The following is a 13678-nucleotide window of genomic DNA, read 5'->3' as shown; positions in this document are numbered from 1 at the left end:
TCTACCAAAATCATGAAAAATGATTATCTGTGTTATATAACAGGACATGATTATTTGAAGGAGGCAATGGTAGTACTGTCTTAATAAAAATCTTGATATCTACTACTGGATATTTTAAATAATAAGGTGGTTATTTGTTTATGCTTTTTTTAATGGAAGATAATGTTAAGTGAAGGTTTTTCTTTTCTTTGTAAATTAAAAAAAAAAAAGAATTCCTGTTCTTACGGTTTAATATGGATTCTATAGGTCACAATTCTAAATGTGGAAAAAAGCTTTAAAACTGAACAGATGTGTCCACTTTGAACCAATAAAGGTCTCAGCTTTGAAAAACATGACTTGTAGCAAGTTTTATTTAGAATTTTGGCACTATTTTTTCTTGAGGTAAGGATTCATTCCCTTTACATTTGTCTGTTCATAGCGACTAATATAGGTGAAGTTTTCATGTAAATAAGAAAATGTGCATATATAGGAGGTGAAAATAAAATTTTAAAAAAGTGTTTGCACTTTCTGTTGATCTCCATATGGTATTCATAGTGTTTTGAAATATTACTTGTAACATTTTAAATATTTGAGCAATCAAATTAAAGACCTGCTGAAAGCTGGTTTTACAAGTTTCTGGTGCTCACTTTTCAATGGGTAACTAATTTCAGCCTAAGAAGAAAAGAAAGTATCCCTGATGGTGTGACTGTTTAGATGAGTAGCTTTTATGTAGGATGGCACAGTAGCTAGGTCAGTAGCTCTGCTACTTTACAAATCTTGTGCTAAGCTGCTCGCTTTGGGGAGTTTACATGCTTTCCCTTAGTGAGCAAGGGATGTCTTCCTAAATAAATAAGTAAATTGGCGAGTATGCATTTAAAGTTTATGAATTCTGCCCATACAGTAAATAAGTTTAGCCACATTTGACTAAACAAAATATAGTTTACTATTTCTAAATTTGTATAGTAATAGAAATCTCCTTACAATGAGTTTTATTGCATGTGCCTTTAAGCACATCCAGAAAGTTCTCTCATGTTAAATACCTGATTGAGCTGGTGCACTGCATTCCACAGGTTTCAGGATGATTTATTTTGCATTCTCCAAGCCTCTGAAGATGCAAGAAATACATGCAAAGACTTTAAGAGGAGAGAATAAATAATTGTTCCATACAGAAGATGACAATGGGTTTTGGTGAATTGCAGGTAGAAAATATGAAAGTGTGAAGGGTGATCAGAGATCCTTGATGTCTTATTCAGTGGGGGGCAACATAAAGCCCCATCACACTACATAACTCTCCCAGTGAATTTCAGTCATAGCCTGTTTTTACTTTGTGAATTTGGGTTCCCCATTACAGCCAATTGTGTATTTTCACATGCCCAGCACCATGGCCACACCAGCCAGTGATTCACCTTGACAAAATTTGACAAGTTTATAGTTGTAAGGGTAGGCATCTGTGTATACAAGAGCTAACAATGAAATCATACTTTCCCAGAAGTACAATGCGTACAGTTCAGCTAGGAAAGAACGAAAGCAGTGTTTTGGACCACACAAAAAGAGACGGTTTTCTCATTTGTTGTATCATGGGAGGATGCAAAAGGAAAAAGAAGGTGCTAAAATAGTGGCTTGACCCACTGGACTGGAAAAGCCTTCATACAGGCATTGGTATGTTCAGGCAGTATTTTAATTGGCAGTCAGAATATGGTGGGCTTGTGGTGAAAAGGTTGAGGTGATTGTGTAATCAGTTGTCCTCTGTGATTCCTAGTCATGTAATTTGTCACATTCAAGGTGATGAGATCCAGCAACTGCAGTCATCATCTAATGACTAATCTAATGGCAAAAGTCTACATTTTTTATTTTATGACACGATTCCCTAATGTACAGATGCACGATTTGTTTACTGTTAAATAAATGTGTTCTTTGTTGGGTTTAACTGCTATTCAGCATGTGTCTCAGTTTTTCACTCTTTTTGTCTCTGTATTCATTGCAGTGTATTTATTATAAGAGCACTTATTAACTGGTTAAACACAGGCCAAATGTAACTGAGGTTTCTGTAATGGTATAAATGTAGAAATAGTAAACTATATTGTTGTTATTGAAGTTGTACACCTGTTAATTTATGACATTAAGCTTTATTAGTGCATTTAAGCAACACATATTTATTTTGCTCAGTGTTAATGTTTTCCTTAAAGTGCACACACTTCCACTGAATTACACAATTTCAAGATGGGCCCATGGCAAGACCAACCACTTCACACAATCTTTCTCAGGCTCAAAAATGATGTCACAGTGCCCTGTAGTCAGGCCCTTCTCCAGCATTTAAACTGTAAGCACTCGAAATTACTTCACTAATGAACTTAATTGTTACATTGCAAAAACATAACATCAACTTAAAAAATGCTGAACTTGATTCTAAATTTCATCAGTTCTTTTAAAGTTTATACCTTTTCATCCAAAAGCTCGAGCATGTTGAAGTTGTTTTGCAGCTCAGTGTGAAAAGTACAAATCATTTTTAATGTTTTTTTTTTTTTGTTTGTTGTGATTCAGTGGACAAGGAGACCCGCTTCCAGTGCAGAGAGGCAAGAGCTGTTAGAAGACTTTTTTCAGGAACATTGTATGTTGTATATCTAAGCATTGGCAAGGTATAGAAACAAGGGTAAGCAGAAAAAGGGCCAATTTCCAGTTGTAACAATAACAAGAGCAAGGGAAACCCAATTTAGTTACTTGAGTATTAATAGATGGGTGGATAGAACTAAAAAGAGTTGAGAACCTGTTGAAGTGGTGAAGTAGATCATGAGATCAATTAATTCTTGGCCAAGAAGCTGACCAGAAAGGTGGTGTGCTTAGATACAAATTGCTATCTACCGTATATATTTACGCATAAGTTGGGTCTTGAAACCCGAAAAATCGATCATAAAATCAGAGCCTGACTTGTACACCGTTCAAAAATACGATACTTAAATTCTTTTTTTTTTTTAATTTAAATTACATCTACATCTCGCACTTGGTTCTCAGATACACCAAATTTTGCAGTTAACAATTTCTGTCGCCACTTCAACAACTTTTAATTTAATTCCAGCTTCATATTTTCTTCTGATCGTACGCTCCATCATAAGGGAAGCTCTTACGATAAAGGTGTATGAGAGTGTGAGATACAAAAAACACAAGAGAGTGTAAACGTCACTTCAGAATATTTTGGGTATTACCGTGTGGTAACATAGGTACAATACATAGAAGAAAAAAAAAAAGGCAGTGTGCTCCGTGGTTACTCTCTTAGACGGGCATTAGCGTATCGTAATCTGGTCCAATAGCGTGAGTTTTCCGCATTCGACTTATACGACCGACATTATAAAATAGCGAAAGTTATATGGTAAACTCAAGCCCCGACTTATCCGCGGGAGAACTTAAATACAAATATATGTGGTACTCGGTTTTGTTATTGCCAGTGGGTAGTTCAGATACTTCTAAAAAGAAAAAAAAAAGTTATGTTTACAAATGTTCATTTTCAATATTGGACTTTAATTTGGTGAGTAAATGATGGCTCACATCTAGTCCATCTAGTCTACTTCTCTGTGGGTTGTATATCAGACTACTTTTGCAGATACATGCCAGAATGATTCTTACTTAACTCATATTTTATATGAGAGTGGCCAGATGGCAATAAAAGTACTAGACTGTAATGTTTATCATGCAATTTATAGTAGTAATGACACAAAACTTAGCACTTTATAATATTTTCTTATGTGATGTATATGTTTATATAGTAAAAACAAAACAAAAACTTTGCAATCGTCTATGCACTTCCCAAGAGTACCAGTGAAGGTTGAAGTGTTGCTAGTGCTTTTCTTGGGACATTGTAAAAAATTTTTAGATATATTCACATTGTTTTCACAGAGAGGCATTCTGGACTACTGAATAGTAATTAATTCTCTTATCACAATGAGTGATATTTAAGAGAATGGTGCAGCTAATATGACATTCTGTCCAATCCAAGTTACTGTAGAGGTTTCCCCTACTGCTAAGATAAAGTAACTTGCAAGAATACAACTGCTTACACTCTCATTTATTTGATAATCATATAAGAATATAAGAAAGATTTTTATAAGATAAGACTATTCAGTCTACTCTAGCTCACTCACTCTGTTCACCTAACTCTGTTTAAAAAATATCAATATATTAAGGTCCTCAAAATACTATTTTTTATTACACTGTTTGCTTATTTCATGTTTATAGTGTTTCCTTTATGTTGAAATACTTTACAGCTTTGGTGTGAAGTTTATTCCTAACCTTTTTCATCTCATTCCATATTTTCTTGTTGAAGGTCTCCTTTTAAGTATCGTCTGTGATTCTGTCAACTAGTTCTGTTTATGAGTGTAAACATTACTGTCATGCCATATCTTAATTTTCTTAAATTAAAAAGATACAACTGCTTAACCCCTTTGTAGCTTGTACCCCTTCAGTCCTGATATTGGTTGCTTGTATGTGGATGTTTGTAGCACTGATAAGTACTTTTTGTAATATGTAGAGCAAAACTGTAAACACTGCTGTGGAGGTTAGGTATCTTGGGGGTATTTATTGTACAATATAAGCATAATTTCACGTGATATATCCTGAGCGCAGTGTGCTATGTAACCCATTCTTAGCGGTTTGCTTGTCTGCTGTATAATTGGTTTGTATCTAATACATTTGCTTCTATATGAAAAATTTCACATTGATTTAAATTAAAGTTAATATAAGCAATGTAATCACTCTTTCTCTTGTTATATTACATTAGCTACATTAAATAGAAACAAATTTTAAGAATTTTTTTTTACCTTTTTTATGGACTACACATTTAGAGAGTTAATTTGTTTTCTGTCAGCAACTGGTAGGAATCATAAGTCTTGCTCGTTTTAACGTTTTCAGTTAGGATGTACGTGAGACCTGCAGGTGCCTACATCATTTCTTGTTTAGTAATGTATTTTTCTTGGAAACTACACTGAATATGTGAAAGAATGTTTTTGTTTGGGTGTGGGGGTGGAAAGTGTTTTAGTCATTTCACTGTAATCACAACATTGCCCAAAGATGGAGGACTTTTGGGACTCTTGTTAATTGTTAAATTAGTTTTACACAGTTGTGTTTAATATGCTGTTAATGATATTTTGTTGTTTGCTATAATATTTAGTTTTACATAATGCCCCTTCCCAAATGGTAGAGTCCACCTGTCTTGGTATTCAGAGAAATGCTGTGTTGACATGCTGAGGGAGGTTTGAGAATTATATTTGTGATACTGCAGTTTCATTTTATTTATACGCATTTCCTGATATAATTTTAGGAAAAAAATGATTTCATCGTTGATTTAGAAAGAAAGAACAAAGGACATAAAGAAAACAGTGCTTAATTTGGGCAAAGAACATTTAAAGATTTTCTGCTTAATGTAAATTGAACACATTAGGTGATAATCAGGTAGCCACACCAATTATTTTTGTTATTATTAAATTGTATAAGGAAAAGAGGTGAGAGTTCAGTTTTATGTCACATTTTGTGAGGTGGAGACTCTCCTCCTAGTTCTCAACATGATATCCTCCACTTGAATGGATATTTCACTGAATATTAATCACTAGGAAGCTTGCAGATCCTTTTACCACAATAAGTGAATACAGTACTAATGTTATCTTTGACTGATTGGGCCATTGGTTAAATAGCATTACTTATCACCCATGTATCCAATCTTTGGCTCTTTTATCCCAAGCGTAGGGTCGTAGTATCTGGAGTGAGTCGTGGTAGCACCCAGTCCGTAGCTAGAAATAATCATCAATTCATCACCCAGTAATGATAGGGTAATTTAGAGTAGATATGATTTGAAATTCAGTGACTGTTACTTCAGCCAAGAATTGCAGGTGTATTATTTCAATACTCCTTTGGAACCTTTTTCTTTTACTGAAATCCATCAGATCTTAAAACAGTATTTGCTTCCTATGCTTTATCGTAGTTTACTGTTACGATATTGATGTTAACCATTGCTTGCTTACCTATATGCATTTTTGGCATTTTAGGATAACATTTTTATGTGTGGCATTATTTAGATTTTGACAAAAATGATTATTAAACTTGTTAATGTTTTCAGGTAATCCCAGAATGGTTTGTGTTGTTCCTGAAAGAAAATAATGTACCATCAATTGCCAAAATTGGTCAATGTGAAATTGTAATTTAACTGAAATCCCTTGCTTAATTTCTATAATAAGTATCTGTGCCTCTTTTGCATTACATGTCATTTCAGCTTCCTTCAGTCTTCCAATTTTGTTTTAAAAAACAACACCTTCATAGCTAGTTGACTTTGGCACAAAGATGCTGTATTGAGCTACACAAATAAGTGATTCTCTTTGAGATATGATCGAAATCTGAGTTGCATGCTCTGTTACTGACTGTAAATCTACAGTAGGTATTTCATTTGGTCTATACCTGTATTCACGCTGTGGATTGGATATCTTTAGTAAAATCCAAGGTGTGATTTGAAGATGGGTTCCTGAATGAGAGTGGATTTCAGAAGAATGTGTAAATCACAGTAGAATTATGTTAATTTGATCAAAAAAGTGTTTTAAAGTTTTTTTTTTTTTTTTTAATTATTATTAAAGCAGGATCTCAAATCCCATTATTACAAAATGTTAAACTGCCCATCTGTATGTTAGTTGGAGTACTTGGGTGCTTTAATTGGTGTGTTATTATTGTGTGTACTGTTATCATAGCGTACTTGATTGTTTTTTGTTTGTGTACAGTGATACAATTTTCATGCTTTGGATACAGAAATACAGTGTGATGGCTAAGTGTATTTTCTATTGTAAACGTTACCTTCACAAATATCTAAAAAATCAATTTTATCAATCATATAAACTTTATTTTACATAATGTCTTTCACAGACCAAAATTATACTAGATGTTTAAAGAAAGCATTATTAAAAAGAAAATTAAGTGCAATGAAAGATAGTTGAGTACTTAGTATTGCAAGATAGTCCACTCTTTTGCATTAGATGCACTGGAGTTTTAAGCATGCGTTTAGCCAATGTGAAACGTAACAGCTTGAAATGAGGCTGTTTTCGTGCAATTTACATAAATGTTAACAAAAATTAAATATACAGAGAGTTTTCGGAAGAGTGAGAGAGGCACAGCTTAAAGGTATTAATCTAGAATCATATAATAATGTTTTTGAATGTACTGACAGTTTGGTAAAGGTAAAAAACGGTGATAGAAAAGTTTGGGATTGGAATGCATAGTCTTTCAAGCCAACATTTGGAACATATTTGAGTAATGGTGGAGATGCTGATTTATTTGAGGTGCTTGAGATCTGGTATTTCTTTTTACTCTGACAGCAGTTTTTCCCCCTTCAGGTATTCCCTATTGTATTTTGACAAATGTTTGGTCAGTGTTTTGCAGTTAATGGAAAAAAGAAAAAACTTTTTCAACCACCATCACATGTATGATTACTCCTTCTTATTTGTTTCTTTCAATTTCAAATTCCTGATGCTTGTTTTTTCTGGATATAACCGAAACTTGGTCATATGTAGTGAACTAGAATTTGGTCTCAATGTAAAGTTTTCAAGTAATTTTCTTTGAGGTTTTTCATGTTTTATTTCAGAGATAAATATGCAAACGGTGTGCTTTCTTCTTAATTTGTCTGAAGCAGTGTACTTTTTAGTAGTGTGTGTACATTAGCATTGAGGTGCTTATTCAAATTTTACAATTTCTACCAGATATCTCCTTCAAACCTTATTACTTGCTTTATATTCTGGGGGGAATATTTGTTTTGGTGAGGACTATTTTTTGAAGCTTTAAAAGGGTGATGTCACCATGGTTAATTATTGCTCAATATTTGTTTATATACTTTTTATTAAGTCATGAATCATTTAACTTGAGCTGAGTGGTATATTTTCAGTGTTAAATTTCTGTAAAGGGAAAATAGATAAAAGCTTTCCACAATCATATAGTTGTCTTTTGAAATTTGAAATATTTTTAATAATAGCTCTACTTTGTTTCTTTTTTTGTTAACTTTTAAGTTTCACATGATCACCTCCAGTGCTTAAACCTATCCAGATAAACAGCAGATTTCTTCTGCATAATTTAAGGGATTTAAAAAAAAAAAAAAAAAAAAAAAAAGGGTTTATATTCAATTAACACTAGAAAAAAATAACATTGCTATAGATAATGTTATAAACTGTGTGTCTTTTTAGGCATCAGAATATGTATTTATCCTATTGGGTATTACTTTTTCCCCACATTCCAAGAGTCCTGTGTGTTTAATATGTATCCCTTGCTTTCCTACTCTATTCTAAGATCCCAAAGTGGGAGTAACCAGCTTCATTACATAATGCTTTGATGAAGTGTGCAGGTTGCATGCTGAGGTTTAGAAGTCATTTGATAATCTGTGTATTTCAAAAGCACAATGAGCTAGCCATTTTCCTTTGTACATCATTGTTGACTCTTAACAGCATGGAAAAATATTACTAGCTCCTGGTACTGTGTTTAAATATAGTAGAATCATTGCTTCAATATTTGAGCACTCAATATGTGCACAGTGCTGATCCATTGTGTGTTGGTATGAAACGCTAATTGAATAATTAGTATTTGTGCATTAGAATCACAGAATGTAATCATGTTTGTTACTGCTGTTAATTTCCAATTTTTACTTGTGTTCTATAAATGCTGTATTTCATCAATAAGCCCTCTTAAAAAAGATTACAGAAATCTTTTTGTCATGTTTACAGTTTAAATACAAGTAGTCCTTTTTTTAGAAAGAGTGAAAATATACAGAATACAAGTTACTATTTGAGAATGATCACTTTTTAAATAATTAATCAGCAGTTGCAATCATTTCATTAAACTGTTTCCCCTTTTTATGAATTTCACAAGTGATGATTGTCACTGTAACTATTTTAAGTTGTCCACATTGCTGCTGCTGCATTGCCAGTAGTGTGTGTGTGTGTATATATATATATATATATATATATATTTAATTTTAATGAAAGTGTAATATTTCAGTTATGCCATGTAACTGCTGTTTATAATGAACAATACCGCCGCATATCAAGTGATAGCTGTGTATTTATACTGTCTGAAGTTTCCATAAAAGTTATAGCTTTAGAGAACACAACTTGCTTGACGTATTAAATGTTAAATTCATAACTGAGCATGTTTTTACTGTATGTCTCTTGGGTAATTAGTCCTGTCCTTTAATATTTACAGATAAACCTTTGAAGAAAAGGAAGCAAGATTCCTATCCACAGGAACCAGGAGCTGGAGGAACAGCTGGTAGTACAGGGGGAACCAGTGGTGGAGGAGTTGGCAGCACAGGGAACAAGGTTGGTCCGCAAGAAGCCAGTGTAGCTGGAAATGGATCTAGTCGCCCAGCTCTAATGGTGAGCATTGACCTGCATCAGGCAGGTCGGACAGATTCACAGGGTCTCCCAGAACAAATGTCTACAATGGATAAACAAACAGAGGAACAACAAGGATTACCTACTCCTATTGAGGCATCTGATGGGGATGTACCTGAGACTATAAAACAGGAAGATCCAGCCAGCGCTGTCACGCCAGTTTTAGAAAATCAGCCAGAGGACTCCAGTAAGAAATCAGATTCTGAGACTCACAATGTTTGTGATGAACGACCTGAAGTTATCAAACACCGGCCTGAAACTCCTAAACAAAAAGTAGAAAATAGGACTGAGGTAACAAGACAAAAAGGAGAAAACAGGCCAGAGACCCCTAAACCAAAAGGAGACAATAAGCCGGACACTGTAAAGCAGAAAAGTGTAGAAAGCAAGCCAGAGACTCCAAAACAAAAAGAGACTATATTGGACACACCAAAACAGAAATGTAGTGAAAACAGGTCAGATACACAACAGCACAAATCTGAAAACCGGCGAGAATCTTCTTCCAAGTCATCTAACTCTGAGAAAAGGTCAGAAGTGTCAAAACACAGGCACGAAGGCAAAACAGATTCTAGCAAGGTAAAAACTGAAGGAAGGAGTTCAGAAACTAGGCAAAGGACAGATGGACGGCCTGTTTCCTCTTCCTCTGAATCTTCTCGACGGGATCATGATGGTCACAGGCAGGATAAGGGTTTAGGGGATCAGTCTAGGATGAGAAGGCCAGAGACACCCAAATCCTCCAGTAGGGGTGAGCCTGAGTCTAAACATGGGGTTAAATCTGAAAGCTCACGAGACCGAGAGAGGGAGAGGAAACACAGACTTGAGTCTGGTGAAACCAGGGAGAGACGGACATCTGAAGAACAAAAATCTCGACCCGAGAGTCCTCGAGTTAAACAGGAGTCAAAAGGAGACTCTAGTAACAGACATCGACCTGACAGACATGGGATTCGATCTCCTAACAGCAAGGATGAGCGTCGGTCAGATGGAAATCGAAACCGGCCTGATTCACATAAATCACAACCTGACAACAAGGCAGAGTTCCCCAGTTACTTACTAGGAGGCCGATCGGGAGTACTAAAAAATTTTGTAATTCCCAAAATTAAACGGGACAAGGATGGTAACATCACTCAGGAAATAAAAAGGTCGGATCTTAAGCAGGAGCACAAAGGAAAGGTGGAAAAGATGGGTTTGGTGGAGGATTTGAACAAAGGAGCAAAGCCTGTAGTAGTCCTTCAAAAGCTAACATTTGATGAAGTCCAGAAATTCATTAAAGAGAAACAGGATAGGAATGCACGGACTTCCAATAAATCCAGCAAAAACAGGCCATCATCAAAATCAGGAAAAGGTAAGCGTCTTATCAATTTTTCTGATATGTTTAAATACCATCTGCCTAAATATACATGTAATAAGAGACAGTGCAACTTTTTGCTGATATAATCCTTTGTTGCTTTTGCCCTATAATTAAAACTTGCAGAGAAATATTTTTTTTTTTTCTTCTTTAGTGCAGATATGAAAGAAAGCAATGATTATTTAATTATTAATAAAGTAGCTGTGGCACTTGTTTAAGACAGGTTGAAATCTTAAGTAAGCCATATGGACCTCAGGATTAATGTTTGCCATTCACCATACAATGCATATGTCTCTATTATTTGCCATTTGTTATGGGATTCATGAAAGCATTCTTAATATTTCTGATATACCATTTACTGGAATAACAGAGACATAGCAACTGGACAGACACACAGACAAACACAAGACACTATTCCTTTTATTAAGGTGGATGTGTTAATTGCTTTCTTTACCCTAGTGCTAGTTTTACAATTTTTCTTCAGTGAACAATTGGATTAGTTTTTCAGTTGCATTGTTTTTGTTCTCAAGTGTAATTGGTATTTTTATTTATTAAATGTTTCTTTCTCATGAGCCATTTTTGTAACTGTGTACCTGTTAAATGTACTGTCTGATCATTGTTAATTAGGCTGCTGCTAAAGCACTTGTTTATCTAGCAATATGATTAAAACCTGACTGAATGCGGGTGTGTACATTAGTGTGCCCTGTGATGGACTGGTGGGCAGTCCAGGATTAGTTTTTGCATTGTGGTATAATAAGCTCCACACAGACCTGATATGGATAAGTGGATTAAAAGATTGATTGAGAGACGAGTAATTAAAATGTATAAGAATAAAGTTTGAAATTTAAGATGTGAGGCAAATAAATTATTTAGACTGTAGCAAAGTTACTTCAATTTTATCCTACATCTGAAAGATGTGCATGTTAATTGGCGATTGGAAATTGGCTCAGTGTCTGTGTTAATGCCACCCTACAGTGGATTTTTGGTACTTTCAAAATTATTTCAAGGGAACATGTAAGGGATAAAGAGAGTTCGGAAAGTAGAATTTTGTTATATTTTTACATTCTTTCCTAATATATTAGTGGAAGATTTTATTCACACATAAATTAATATTAAAGGTTAAAGAATACAAAAGAGTATATATAACCAGTGTATTTATGGAGTAAATTTCTTTCCATCCATCCTCTTCCGCTTATCCGAGATCAGGTCGCAGGGGCAGCAGCTTGAGCAGAAATGCTCAGACTTCCCTCTCCCCAGCCACTTCTTCTAGCTCTTCCGGGAGAATCCCGAGGCGTTCCCAGGCCAGCCGGGAGACATAGTCCCTCCAGCATGTCCTGGGGCCTCCTCCCGGTTAGACGTGCCCGGAACACCTCACCAGGAATGCGTCCAGGAGGCATCCTGATCAGATGCCCGAGCCACCTCATCTGACTCCTCTCGATGCGGAGGAGCAGCGGCTCCTGGATGACTGAGCTTCTCACCCTATCTTTAAGGGAAAGCCCAGACACCCTGCGGAGGAAACTCATTTCAGCCACTTGTATTCGCAATCTCGTTCTTTCGGTCACTACCCATAACTCATGACCATAGGTGAGGGTAGGAGCGTAGATCGACTGGTAAATTGAGAGCTTTGCCTTACGGCTCAGCTCCTTTTTCACCACAACAGACCGATGCAGAGCCCTCATCACTGAGGATGCCGCACCGATCCGCCTGTCAGTCTCACGCTCCATTCTTCCCTCACTCGTGAACAAGACCTCAAGATACTTGAACTCCTCCACTTGGGGCAGGATCTCGCTCCCAACCCTGAGAGGGTACTCCACCCTTTTCTGGCTGAGGACCATGGTCTCGGATTTGGAGGTGCTGATTCCCTTCCCAGCCGCTTCACACTCAGCTGCGAACCAATCCAGAGAGAGCTGAAGATCACAGCCTGATGAAGCAAACAGGACAACATCATCTGCAAAAACCAGTGACCCAATCCTGAGCCCACCAAACCAGACCCTCTCAACGCCATGGCTGTGCCTAGAAATTCTGTCCATAAAAGTTTTGAACAGAATTGGTGACAAAGGGCAGAATTGGTGACAAAGGGCAGCCTTGGCGGAGTCCAACTCTCACTGGAAACGTGTTCGACTTACTGCCAGCAATGTGGACCAAGCTCTGCCACCGGTTGTACAGGGACCGAACAGCCCTTACTAGGGGGTCTGGTACCCCATACTCTCGGAGTACCCCCCACAGGATTCCCCGAGGGACACGGTCGAATGCCTTTTCCAAGTCCACAAAACACATGTAGACTGGTTGGGCAAACTCCCATGCACCCTCCAGGACCCTGCTAAGGGTGTAGAGCTGGTCTACTGTTCCACAACCAGGACGAAAACCACACTGTTCCTCCTGAATCCAAGGTTCGACTATCTGACGGACCCTCCTCTCTAGGACCCCCGAATAGACTTTTCCAGGGAGGCTGAGGAGTGTGATCCCTCTTGTAGTTGGAACACACCCTCCGGTCCCCCTTCTTAAAGAGGGGGACCACCACCCCAGTCTGCCTATCCAGAGGCACTGTCCCTGATGTCCATGCGATGTTGCAGACACGTGTCAACCAAGACAGTCCTACAACATCCAGAGCCTTGAGGAACTCCGGGCGTATCTCATTCACACCTGGGGCCCTGCCACCAAGGAGTTTTTTGACCACCTCGGTGACTTCAGTCCCAGAGATGGGGGAGCCCACCTCCGAGTCCCCAGGCTCTGCTTCCTCATTGGAAGGCATGTTAATGGGATTGAGGAGGTCTTCAAAGTACTCCCCCCACCGACCCACAACATCCCGAGTCGAGGTCAGCAGTGCACCATATACACTGTATTGCTTCCCCCTCCTGAGACGCCGGATTGTAGACCAGAATCTCCTCAAAGCCATCCGAAAGTCATTCTCCGTGGCCTCCCCAAACTCCTCCCACACCCGAGTTTTTGCCTCCGC

The 13678-nt window shown here is 37.1% G+C and overlaps 1 protein-coding gene across 7 annotated transcripts in view; it reads left to right on the top strand.

Annotated features, from left to right (window-relative positions):
* Positions 1-13678, top strand: part of nipbla (NIPBL cohesin loading factor a) — a 257134-nt gene that overhangs the window by 148832 nt on the left and 94624 nt on the right. For all 7 annotated transcript variants that reach the window (XM_051928337.1, XM_028802451.2, XM_051928338.1 and 4 more), the window contains one exon: positions 9190-10719. In XM_051928337.1, the coding sequence (XP_051784297.1) occupies positions 9190-10719 (1530 nt within the window). The remainder of the gene's footprint in view (positions 1-9189; positions 10720-13678) is intronic.

This window comes from Erpetoichthys calabaricus, chromosome 5 (genome assembly GCF_900747795.2).
Source record: "Erpetoichthys calabaricus chromosome 5, fErpCal1.3, whole genome shotgun sequence".
Lineage (NCBI taxonomy): Eukaryota > Metazoa > Chordata > Cladistia > Polypteriformes > Polypteridae > Erpetoichthys > Erpetoichthys calabaricus.
The sequence above is the reverse complement of the archived record's forward strand: the minus strand, read 5'-3'. Positions and strand labels throughout refer to the sequence as shown.